This window comes from Lampetra planeri, chromosome 5 (genome assembly GCF_965212315.1).
Source record: "Lampetra planeri chromosome 5, kcLamPlan1.2.h2, whole genome shotgun sequence".
NCBI lineage: Eukaryota > Metazoa > Chordata > Hyperoartia > Petromyzontiformes > Petromyzontidae > Lampetra > Lampetra planeri.
The window spans coordinates 2,257,275-2,270,254 of NC_136111.1; the positions used below are offsets into that span (position 1 = coordinate 2,257,275).

At 43.6% G+C, this 12,980-nt stretch overlaps 1 protein-coding gene across 1 annotated transcript in view; it reads left to right on the top strand.

Annotated features, from left to right (window-relative positions):
• LOC144718555 (myelin transcription factor 1-like) overlaps nucleotides 1-12,980 on the top strand; it is a 112,707-nt gene that overhangs the window by 85,648 nt on the left and 14,079 nt on the right. The window contains exons 15-18 of the mRNA XM_078593925.1: nucleotides 349-417; nucleotides 5,622-5,684; nucleotides 8,190-8,270; nucleotides 11,061-11,285. Coding sequence (XP_078450051.1) covers nucleotides 349-417; nucleotides 5,622-5,684; nucleotides 8,190-8,270; nucleotides 11,061-11,285 — 438 coding nt within the window. The remainder of the gene's footprint in view (nucleotides 1-348; nucleotides 418-5,621; nucleotides 5,685-8,189; nucleotides 8,271-11,060; nucleotides 11,286-12,980) is intronic.

Sequence of the window (12,980 nt, forward strand, 5' to 3'; positions counted from 1 at the left end):
CCACAGATCTGGATCCATCCCATTCCTAACGATGTAATACGTCAGCCAAGATATAATTTCAAAAGGATTCATGTTAATAAACACCCCTCAATGGGATTTTTTAAAAGTAAACATAGATTACTTCAGCATCAGATACAATTTTGTCACCTATACAATAGCACAATTTGATATTTACGAATACTATACGACGATATTTCATAATGTAAAGGAGTATTTCAACTTTATGACTAGTTGTAATCTAAGCACAGATTTTTTTTTCTTTCTTTTATACGTCTGTTAATGTTTCCCATCTGTTAATGTAGGGGCAAACTGCAATGGATATAGTAAACAATGTAGTTTTATTTACAGTCTCTCTGGCTGCCCACTGGCAGACAAGAACATCAGGAGCATTATCACCTCCAACACTCAAGAGTTAAAGTAAGTCTGTGGACCTTCTGTAATTGTTACATGTAATATCACAGAGGGAAAGCAATAACACGTACCTTAATGGGCTATGCTGTGCCATTATACACACCTCTGTCTGCGCTGCAGTGTTGTAATAGTTTGTTGTATCTGAAACCTTTTTGCACAACGTAGGGGGATGCCCTCATCCAGTAATGCGATTGAAATGGGAATATGCGTTATATGTAATTAACAGATGTTATTAACGTATGTAACAACTTTATTTGCAACGTTATTTTCGGGGGTAGGTAATTGTAGTTATTTAAAGATGGGAATGTAGATTGTGGTGGTATATTTACATGTAATGTTTTATTTTCATTTTACTCAAAGATGAAACTCCTCTATATTATGGTTATAGCGACAACAATTTGCATCACTTGTACGAACGAGTGTGTGTGTGTAAACAGCAACCAATATGCAGGCCATTCACCAAAGCTAGAAAATCCACACTGGCACGCATGGCATTTGTTAGATACATCTTGAAGAAAAATCGCAACATAGCGTACATTGGCAGGAACAACGTGTTATGGCACTCAGACCTGAGTAATCATGTCAGCATAATAATAAGGCATTTATACCATGCCCTTCATACGAGGCCCAGTCTAAAGCACCGTATATTATACACATCCTACACACTTTTATTCACACCGCACTCAACTGACAAATGCAAATTCACCCAGGTAATGCATTCAACCACTCATCGCACTTCTCGGAAACAATATGCTGATTAAACATTCCTTAATAAAGGGCCGTATTTTTGGGGGGCCTGACTTAAAAAACGAGACATAGAGTTGCGTGACCGCAGTTCTAGAGGAAGAAGATGCGTCCGAAATATGAGAGCAAATTTGACCGAAGCTCTGTCATCAACAGTGGCCAGATGGGTTTGGCAGGGCTGTCAGGAGGTACGAGTTTTCTGATTGCAGTGCCTGAGATGGTCCGTACAGAGTGATGAGTTCAGTGAAATATTCATATACAAATCCATTTTAACGTCAAGGTAGGTTGATGTGTTCTTTCACCGGAGGCAAATAAAGTTGCATAATTTGGCATTACGATCACACTTCCTGACTCGGCAAATGAGTCGAGCGACTTCATGTGGAACGTGTTTTAGTTGGTGCTGAGGTGAGTGAGCAAGACCGCAATTGTAACACATTTCAGTTGGGACATTAATCGGCTGGATGAACTAATGCGTTCATGGGGCATTTCTTCAGCTTTTCTATCAAGGAGTAACCTTTGGTAGGCAAATGCTACGTACACACGCAACGGTTTTGCAGGAGTATAGGATGTGATTTTGGAGTCAGTGTTAACGAACATGATTTTGTGATGAATTTACAATTCACTTTCTACACAATAACGCGTTAAATATACAAACATTAAAAAGATAACATCAAATCAATATATGTACCAGCTGTAAAAGCTGGTACAGACACTGCTGTGTATTTGATTCATAGTTCACTTGCAGCGCTATTGCGAAGAAGCCTAATTAAGTGATTTGTTTACAATCAAGTGATGTTTGTAATAGCTTAGAACTTATTTACTGTTCACCAAATGTGAACACTAAATTAGTGGCAAATGTCCCCTTTTATTGGGTGCTTGTGGATAACTGTATTCACGCCATCATCATCAACCGACCTCTGTTCCAGCAAGTCGCCGGGTCGGTCAGTCAGCGTGCAAAACTTCTCCACATTCCTTTATCTTCTCAGGTCTGCTCTTGTCGCATCATGGGACTGTGAGCCATGGTGACGGCTCGGTGAGGTCTTCATCTAGCAAGGGCATACATCATGGCTGATGTGATGATGGCCGATGATGACGATCATCATTATCATCACATCAGCTCCTCGCCAAAGCACATCATCAGTAGCGTGAGGGGGCCCTGAGATCACTGGCGAGTCCGTCAGGGGCCACTGTAGACATTGTACCACATGGTGCATCGCTGACCACACACACCCATAGAGTAGGTTCATGATGATGAGCCACAGTTCGTGGGCTTTCAGATGCGCTTCTGCGGCTATCTGGAACGCTTTTCCTTCCAATATTAGGAAACCACTGGAGCTATGCATTTTCAATCATCTAGATTGAAAACTAATTTCTTTAGAACTGCTTTTTGTGTTTAGTGTGTTGTCCTTCCCCCGCACCTCGGATTAGCACGCTTGGCTAGGTACGGTGCGAAATAAGTTCAACATACATACATACACAGTTGTCCTTTCAATATCAAAACTTTTTCAGTACAGCCCTGCTTGGGATGTCTGGCCAATTCCTTATTGAGTATTTCACACGTAGGGTATCCTCAGAATTAAAACATGCCTAAAGGGATTCATACTCTTTATTTTTTTCGGTACAGTCACTTAGGTAAAAAATTAAAATAAATTAAATCACGTTTCGGAGGCAACACAAGCTTCCGTCTTCAGGTGGAACCGTCACAGCAAAATTACTGTATCAAGTGGGAAAAAACCAAAGAGTATGAATCCTTGCAGTCACGAAAACTTCAAATCTAGAATTAATGCCTAAAGGGAGATAATTCAGTGTATCTGCACATACAAGGCAGCGTCAAATTGGTGAACTCCCTCCTACATGTGTCTCACAGATGGGTCCCTCAGGCATGCAAAAGAGAACACACGATCTGCTAACCTCACCTCTAGACCACCGTATTACAGGCGTCCGCTACCGTGGTCAACTCTCTCAATGGGCTGTCACGTGGTTGAAGAACATCAACCAATTAAATAATACATTGGTGTCGATGGGGTCACAATGGCCAGAACGCCCGACGTAATGTGATATGTTTTGACTTAAAACTTTCGTGACTGCAGGAATTAATATTCTATGGTTCTTTCGGTAAAGTCACGTAGATTAAAATAAATAACAAAAAAATAAAAAAAATAAAGTGAATAAAAATATCACGACGTTTCGATCGCAACACAAGCGGTCGTCATCAGGAACAGGGAGGTTAGCCTCTGAGGGCAAGATGTTTATAAAGGTTTAGAGATGGGCGGGGCAGCTAATGTTAATGTAGTAGAGGGCCCGACACCAACAGTCGATCTACACCAATCAAAGAGCTGTTTATAAAGGTTTAGAGATGGGTGGGGCAGCTAATGTTAATGTAGTAGAGGGCCCGACACCAACAGTCGATCTACACCAATCAAAGAGCTGTTTATAAAGGTTTAGAGATGGGTGGGGCAGCTAATGTTTATGTAGGAGAAGGCACGACACCAACAGTCGATCTACACCAATCAAAGAGCTGTTTATAAAGGTTTAGAGATGGGTGGGGCAGCTAATGTTAATGTAGTAGAGGGCCCGACACCAACAGTCGATCTACACCAATCAAAGAGCTGTTTATAAAGGTTTAGAGATGGGTGGGGCAGCTAGTGTTTATGTAGGAGAAGGCCCGACACCAACAGTCGGTCTACACCAATTACATTCCTGTAGACAGAATGGCTCATTGAGCCATCTAGTCTCTTTTTTATTAGGACATCCAATAAAGGTAGCATGCCATCTTTTTCTACCTCCATGGTGAATTTGATGACTGGGTGTATGGAATTGATGTGGTTGAGGAATTGGTTTAGAGCCGGTCGGCCATGTGGCCAGATGACAAACGTGTCATCTGCGTACCTCTTCCACAGGGATGGGCGTAGAGTGGATGCCTGAGTCGGACGCCATCCAGGCATTCACTCTACGCCCGTCCTTGTGGAACGTCGTGATATTTTATTCACTTTATTTTTATTTCATTGTAATTTTATCTATCTACGTGACTATACCGAAAGAACCATAGAATAGTAATGTGATATGGTTAAGTAAAGGGCACTGATCCACAGATATTGATCTCATTGGCCAATCAAGTGGCCAAACAATGGATATAAAATAATCATGAAAAACAATGGGGTTACACCTTCCTCTATAGGTCGGCAAAATGTAATGAATCCGGATGTCACAGCGATACAAAAGACATTAAGCAAAATACGGCAATGAATAAACGACATTTATCTCAAAGGACTTACACCTGGTTAAATATAGCACATGGAGAAATGGTGCATCTTAATGGCGTGTCACAGTTAAAGGTTGTTCAGAAAGTATGAATCTCATCGTGCCTTTGCATGGTTAAAGATGATCTCTCAGGCCCGTGAAACCTTGATTCTCAGAGCGACTGCGCCTGGTTAAAGCGCATCAAGAATGAATGCAACAGAATGGGATGTCATGGTTAAATAAAGGACATGAATAAATAATGTCATGGGCTCTGGTTAAATTGAGGACATAAAGAAGACGTGATTTTCAGTGAGGCTATTCCTGGTTCAGAAAGTCACATGAAGAATTAATGCATCAGAATGGGATTTCGTGGTGAAATAAAGGACATGAAGAACCCTCGTTCAATAAACAAGGTGTGCAAATAATACATCTGAAAGGGGTCACGTTAAAGCACACACAGTACATTATAATAGGGTGTCAATGTTAAATTAAGAAATAATAAATATTCATGGGCTCTTAAATATAGGACATAAAGATAATAATATTCTCAGTGGGCTCTCATCTGGTTAAATAAAGTGCATGAAGGCCGTTTTTGGAGCTAGGTTTAGGCATTAAGGTAAATATTTTGCTATGAAGGTGCCACCCTCCCTTTGTAATAATCCAATGATGTGGCTCAATAATCAATGCCATGAATGAGTACAATATATGTGCACATTACGAATTGATATTGTTTAGTATATTTTGCGCGAATTAAATGTTTGCTGATTGTTTCAGTATGTGGGTGTCGATAGGAAGGGCTTTGTATTTAGAGAGTAATAATGCTCATGCGGGATGGTGAGAAGGAGGTTCAGTTATACTGTGTTCACAGAGCAAGTTTGATGGACTACAGAAAGCATGCTGATAGTGTAGAGAGAGAGGTCAGCAGCAGTGTTGAGTTGGAGGCAGGCGTAATGTCTGTGTTACCGCATGGGTGACAGAACTCGACCATTTCTGGGTGAAAATATATTTTGTATTGTTTAAGAGCCACCTTGGTGGCTGCTTTACAAACTAATGGAAGTGTAAATATGATTAGGGTTAGTGGAATATCAATGTAATGAGGGGGGTACAAAAAATGCACCAATTTACAAAGATGGAATCATCTGCTCGTATATTTATTTTCGTTTACAAGTTAACAATGTGGGGTGGCATCATCATTGTCCTGCTTTTATTATCTCTGTCCGCTTAAGGTGTCCGACCCCTGGCTGTGATGGCTCGGGGCACATCAGTGGCAACTATGCATCGCACAGAAGGTCAGTAGCTAACCCACATTTGTCATATTCAGTATGTAATATCTAAAGTGTTACATGTGCCGTTCGTTTTGTGTCGGTGAATGCGTAGCTACTTGCCGTCTTTTTTTTATTTAATTGTCAGTCAGTATGTAGTACAATTTTAAGAACTAAAGTTACAGACATGTAGAAATGGGCAGAGTAAAAAATTTTCACCACTTTCATTACCAACATTAGCCTTGATTTGAATCATCCATAAAGTCGTGTTTCTGAAACGGCCCTTCTTTATTCCGAGGGCCCTATTTATGTATTACTTAGCAAACGCTGTTATGCGTGATTTCACAGTCGGCAACATATACACAGCGTTGAAACAAAGTCCTCAGGCAGACGTCAGCTGGCATAGCCATGAAGTCACGTGGCAGCCCCCTCCTCCTCCTCCTGCTCCAGCGCCTGGCTGCCCGGTGCACCGCCCTCGTACCTCACAGCCAGAGACAGCGAGCGCCCTTTCCCCCCCAGTTCCGCACGTTCGCACAGCGGGCAGCTGTCCCAACGTAGGGCATAGAGGAGCTATGCCTGTATCATAGGGGACCTATGCTATAGCCATAGGGGACCTATGCTCTGCTATAGACAAATAGTAAATGTTACATCCTCTGCTGAGATTGCACATGATCCATAGATGGACATAAAAAAAAAATCTTGTCTCAGCAGGGTGCATGGCTGACTAAAACTTTAAGTTTTAATGATGTTGGTAGCCATGATCTCAGCTGACCCCAAGCTATTCAAGTAATCAGAACATAGGCGAAGCAGATGTATCCCTTTAGAAGAGGTTATATGAGAGCTGTTGAGCCAGTGCCCACTTATGGATTGTGTACATGGGTTCATGTCTAGTCGTGACCTCTGCATCCTAAATATGTTTACACAAGCAATCCCTTTTAAAACGAAGAGTATCGTGCCGTGTGGTGTTGTAATGCAGTCGGGCGGCACCGCGGTAAGAGCGCTTGACTCGCGTTTTCAAGATTGGGCATTCACATCCTGGTCAGGGGTTGAATCAGGGACTCCGCGGTGGGGAGATGTTATCTCCCTCACCTGGAGTGCAGGAGGTCGTGGGTTCAATCTATTGACCCTGACGACGCCTGTTCTGTATTTGGAGTCCTCATGTTCTCTCTCTCTCCCTGTGGTGGTCGCGTGGAATTTTTCTCCGGATACTCCAGTTTTGTCCCCCTCCACATTTAGGATCAACATCCGGTCATATTACTTGGCTGCTTCTATTAATACCCACGTGTGATGATGATGATGATGATATCAGCCACTTCGATGAGCTATCACGTATGACCAGGCGGGTTTTACCTGGGAAAATAATATAGTTTGGTTTTAGTTTTTAATCCCTCCGGGGTTATTGAAATTATTAGTAGTTTGGAGGAAGTCAAGAGTGTTCGTCCTGTGAAGGGACAGGCTCCCTGACTATCAAATGTGGATTTATCCCACTGGCTTAGGGTCTCCAATGAATAGAAGCCCCACTCACTGACCAGGGTGACATCGACTTTGCACAGATACAACTGCACCTTGATAAAAAAAAAAACCTCAAGTAAAAAAACTCACGTAATTGAAATCTGTGTTTATATCAACTCCCATGATCACATTGCAAATTAGTAAGCCACGAAGATGGAATTTGATCCTAAAAAAATACTTGGTATTATTTCAGAAATTTGACTTGTATTAGACGTGTCTGAAAGCTGCATTTATTTTTTAAATCAAACTTGACATGAAACACGTTAGGAGTGAGGTGTGAAAAGGAGAGACAGGAGAGACAGAACAGAGTCAGTGGGAATTGGAATAGGGCAAGGAGACAGAATAGTGTCACAGAAAATAGAAATCTCGTGGGAAAGGTAAGAGGGAAGGTTCGTTGTCATGAAACTATAATGCCACTCTGTTCTTGTTTATATTTTTATTTGTTATGTTTCCATTGACATTTTTTCTGAGCCTTTTGTCAGTAATGGGAGGCAGACTCGCCTGAAAACTATGGCACGTATCCTCTGTATGCACCGACTCCCGGCAATCGTTCCATTGAATTGGGCAACTGTATTTTAAGACACTCCGTGCCATTGGAGGCAAAGTCTCTTATTTAAACATTGTAATACATCATGTAACACTTGTACACTGCCTAGGAACTGTGGTCAATGAAGCATAGTTGAATGAATAATTTCACTGCACCACTGCACGTTTAAAAGTACAGTTAGTCTGCTCTCGAAACAAGCACATTCGATTGTCTTTCCCCCGCACCTCCGATTAGCACGGTTGGCTACATACGGTGCGAAAGAAGTTCAACATACATATAGTTGATGTGCAGGAGTGAAATGGATGGTAGCAGCACTAGGCCTTGAGGGATGGTGATGGCGTAGGGAGGCCTTCATCCAGCAGTGGATAAACAATGGTTGTTGCTGCTGCTGAAATAAAATATACTGTATATAAATTTTAAAATAAATATATAAATTTCCTTAAATTGCTCAATTAAACCATGTATCCTCACAGGGTGAAAATATTCCACAACACTTATGGACAAAACATTCATCAAAAATCTACATTACTCTCAAATACAACAACAAGGGAAGGGTAAGTGATAAAAAAATATGTATGAGCTGAAAAAAGGGAATTGTGGACATAAACAACAAATATATCGAGACAACGATTAATTATATACGGTGGGAATATGCAGGGGGGGGGGGGCGTGAGAAAGTAAACAGCCTTCAAGCTCAGAAGGAAGATGACGTCCTTTTTTTGCCTGAAAGAGGAGGGGGGTCAAAGAGGAGGAGGGGGGTTAAAGAGGGGAGGGTGGGGTCAAAGGGGAGGGGGGGTCAACTGGGGGGTGGGGTCAAAGGGGGGAGGGGGTCAAAGGGGGAGGGGTGAATGGTAGGGGGGTTCAACGGGGGGAGGAGGGTTAAAGTGGAGGAGGGGTCAAAGGGGTGGGGGGGGGCAAGTGAGGTGGCATCCACAGTGATGAGAGCCAAGAGGAGGGAGTTCCAAGCAGCGCACACAGGGCAGGTGAAGGAGGAGAGAGCTCCCATTGAGCAGCACACATGACACTTTGCTAATCAGGGATCCCTAGGGGGTTATTGTACATCCACTGCAGGGCATAGAGTGCACGTTGTTGCTATAATGAAATTGCTAGGATCATTTGCTGGGATGAGTCTCGGCTAACTCTGTTGTCCTGGCTCTTTGTCTGTTCCTTCTGTTACTTAAGTTGTTGCCGTGTATGTCCAGAAGAACACTAATGATCACCACCATCGATCCAGAGTTCACCTTGCTGCCCAGCATCTCTCAACTCATGGAGACAGGCATCCAGGATACACGTTTACAACATCGATATTCTGCATTTTTGCCTTCACTATCTCTCGTCTTTAATCCACTAATGCTTTCATCTATGAACATCCCAATTTCCTAACTTACAAACTAGATTCGAAGCTTACGTGACTCCAGGAATTACTCTTTGGTTCTTTTGGTAAAGTCACGTAGAAATAAATTCAATTAAATAATAATAGAATACGACGTTTCGATTGCAACACAAGCAACCATCATCAGGTACAAATGAATGAGAAAACAAACATAGTAAGCTTGGAAATATATTGCAATACAACACAGAGAGTCGGCCAACACAACAGTCAACACCCCACCTGGTTGATTACGTTCTTCCAAACTACACATAATCCGCAATGCCACTTGAACGCTTATCACTGCACCAATACACCGGATCACATTCCCTTCTCATGTCACTGTAGCCACCGCCTCTTGCCCTCCGCACCAACGCAAAGCCTTCTCTCATTACCTTGATTTAGCCCCAGATGTATCATAGGTGTCAGGAGATATTGATAAGTGGAAGAAAACTTGTTTATGAAGGCAATATTGTTACAATTACTGATGAATGTTATTGTAGATAATGCACGCGGGTTTTGGGGAATAAGAGGAATAGAAGTGTTGATTTAGGACATGGTTGTGATGAACAACATTGTTCACTTTGGATGAGGAGCTGGGGGATCGACGTTGCTGATTAGGAGACGGGTGTATGAGCCAGGAGTCACTACTGTGATTCTGCTCGGGTGGGAGAGTGGTACCTTCACAAAGCAACTGGAAAAGGACACTGGCCCTTTGAATGTCGATACACATGGAGGACACTAGGAATGTCATGGCCGGATAACACAGGTGACTTGAAAGTTCGGCACAAAAATCGGCAATATTGTACTGTGAACATAATCGTGAGCAGGTTACAGTGGATGGGCAATGTCTGCAGAATGTATGAGAGCAGAGGTTTGAGACAGGAAATTGGAGATGTCATATCGAGGTTGGTGACTAAGATGAAGACCAGCTGGTGGGTTATAATAAGAGTGTGGTTGGATGTTGAGTGAGCAACAGGGGAGGGAATAAATGGAATGGCCCATGATGCCCACTTGACAGTGGCCTTGGCCTCTATGGACTGTGTACTCACGGAGCACTGAGGAGCTCCCACTTCGTAGCTCACCGAGCCACCTCGGCTGTTCACAGAGCAGGCCTGGCAGCACGCTTAGTGATTCCACACGGTGTAGATGCATTCAACACCTTGCCGGCTCACTCTATATTTTGCAGAACAATTCTGTTCAGTTTGGAGCCGTGCGATGGGGACAAACTGAGACCGCTTTGGTTGATGCCGTGACCGTGGGGGGGGGGGGGGGGGTACGCCATCTTGTCGTGATGCTCGGGCAGAATCCATTGGTCATATCCCTGACTTTTGGGAATAGCTTTTGTTCGAAAGCAAATTTGGGCTCTACCTAATTACTTCGCCTGGTGGAATAACAACAAAAGGCACTTGTAAACTGTACACAATTTGTTTGACAAACAGTTTTCGGTGCTTGCATTCTATATTGTGATAGAAATATCCCACTCAGCACTGCATTGCCACCTTTCCTCATGCGCACGTTGATGGCCAGTGGGACATGAATCGCGTAAACTGGATACCCACCTAAAAATCAACTCCTAGAGCCCCTCCAGAAGGCATTTGGCCAGACGTGTTGGAAGAGGTGTGAGTACCCACACTTTACCCCACCAAGCGAGACCTGCCAATCAATGACTAACTGTTGAAGACCAACCCATTTAAACTGCTGCTGGCAGGACCGAGATGGGGTGAGTTTCAGGAACTTGACCATTCTTTCAAACGCCTGCACGAGGCGATTGAACCAGACCGGCGACTTCTGGAGTGCAATCCTCGGTGTGCCCACCGTTACACCGGTGGACAGTCGTGGACGAAAACATCTCCAATTAAATGTTTTCAAAAATAAAAATTTGAAAACAGTCCAAAAAAAAATCAGCGGACGGATCTTCCGTGGGGAGGGTATTTAGTAACGTGTACGCGCATTCCACGATGCTTCCTTGCAGGTGCCCTGTGCCGGGCTGCGATGGGCAGGGCCATGTGACAGGCAAGTACGTGTCGCACCGCAGTGCCTCCGGATGTCCAATCGCCACCAAGCGCCAGCACGAACGCTTTCTCAGCGGGCCGCAAGTGGTCCCTTGGAAGGCCAGCAAGGGAGATGGCGTCTCCTGCCCCACGCCGGGATGCGACGGATCAGGCCATGCCTATGGCAGCTTTCTCACCCACCGCAGGTAAGTTTGGCTTCATCTGTAAGTTACGAGGCTTTGGGAGCAACGTCACTGTGCTTTCTCGGGTGTATTGAGCATGGGACTTTTTTTGCTTGCGCTGATTGTGGCAATAAATATTCGTGATTGTAGACTTCGCCGAATTGCTGGGTTAAGTAAGATGTGACCGTAGACAATCTTGGCGAGATCGCTGTTGAAACGACAGAGATTCGGTCACGAAAATAAAAGTAGAAAAAAAGGAGCCAGCCCAGAGTTGCCACGAGGTCACCGGCCACGCAGCCCGCCACGCGCTCTGCTGGTCGCGACCTGACGCTTGTTTCTGAACATTTTATTCGTAAATTAAGTACGCTGTAACTAACTTATACACATAATTAGTTACCGACTGCAGAATACCGTATGCTACCTCGCACAACTTAATTAGTGCAAGATAGTATCGCGGCTAGAGTATTTAAAAATGTTTACCCTTCATTTCGTTTAAATTTTTTCGTACCTTTTCTAGCATACTCCAAATTCCGGGTCACCCGAGTCTGGCTTTGAGAGCTTTTACCGTACTCACCACTGTTTCCGAGCAATGCTTTATGAGACAAGCACGTACCGGCTGCTTTAGTAGACGATATGTTATCTCGATATGCATTTGTTTGGTGCAAATTCTATTGGTCAGGTGTATGAGATAACTTTAGTACTTAAATTAGAGTTGGCAGGGTCGAGTGACACGTTTAAAGCGCATTGAAAAACATAATTCTGAATCCTACTTTACCATCCATCCAACTCAGGTCAAATCGTAATATAGTAAATCAACAGTGTGATGGAAATGTCCCGCAAGAGACAACAACCATTTTTGGTGGACAGTAAATTTAAATATCGTCTCTTCCAGCCCTACAACTATGTCTGTGTGTACAGGCATATCCCAATAATACGTCTGAACCTACAAGTGAATATTACCTTTAGCTCATTATCCTCTCATTGCTAATTGAGAAATCCATGTTCCTGTCCATCGACTGAATGGAAGGACATGGCCACAAACACAAACGTTTGTAATTGAGGCATCATCCCAGGATCCTCTGCAGCCTGTGTTTCCCCGTAGTGTGGCGTCCATAGGGCAGCTCATACTGTATCACAACAGCACCCTGATTACAAGTATTATCATCATCATCAGAGTAAACCTCCACACACTTCACTTCCCTCGTTGGAGACAAGGTGAGCAGAGATGTGGTGCTTCACGTGACATCAGTGCTCAGCCACTGGCACCATGACCTGTGCATTGGGACAACTTTCTCCAATTTAGTTAGTTTTATTTGGGGGTAGCCCCACAATAAATATCTCAATTTTAGGACCTTTGGGGAATCCTTCAACTCACAACCTAAGAGCAGCGTTTGCCTCGTATTTCCTACAGAGATGCAGGGGAAACCTAAGGCACCATGAATCTTGGTGATGTTACCCACTTTTATTTTTGACAATGGGGATCTCTGCATGTTTACGGTTGATGGTGAAGTTCGCAACAGCTACAGCAGACATGGCATGAACGTCATCGTGGTCATGATACGGTGGCGAGATGTTAACTCCTTTGCCTGGTATACAGGAGGTCGTGGGTTCAATCCTGACTCTGACGCCTGTATATTTGGAGTTTGCATATTCTCCCCGTGGTCGCGTGGATTTTTCTCCGGGTCCTCCGGTTTTTCCCTCCACATTTAGAAAAATGCG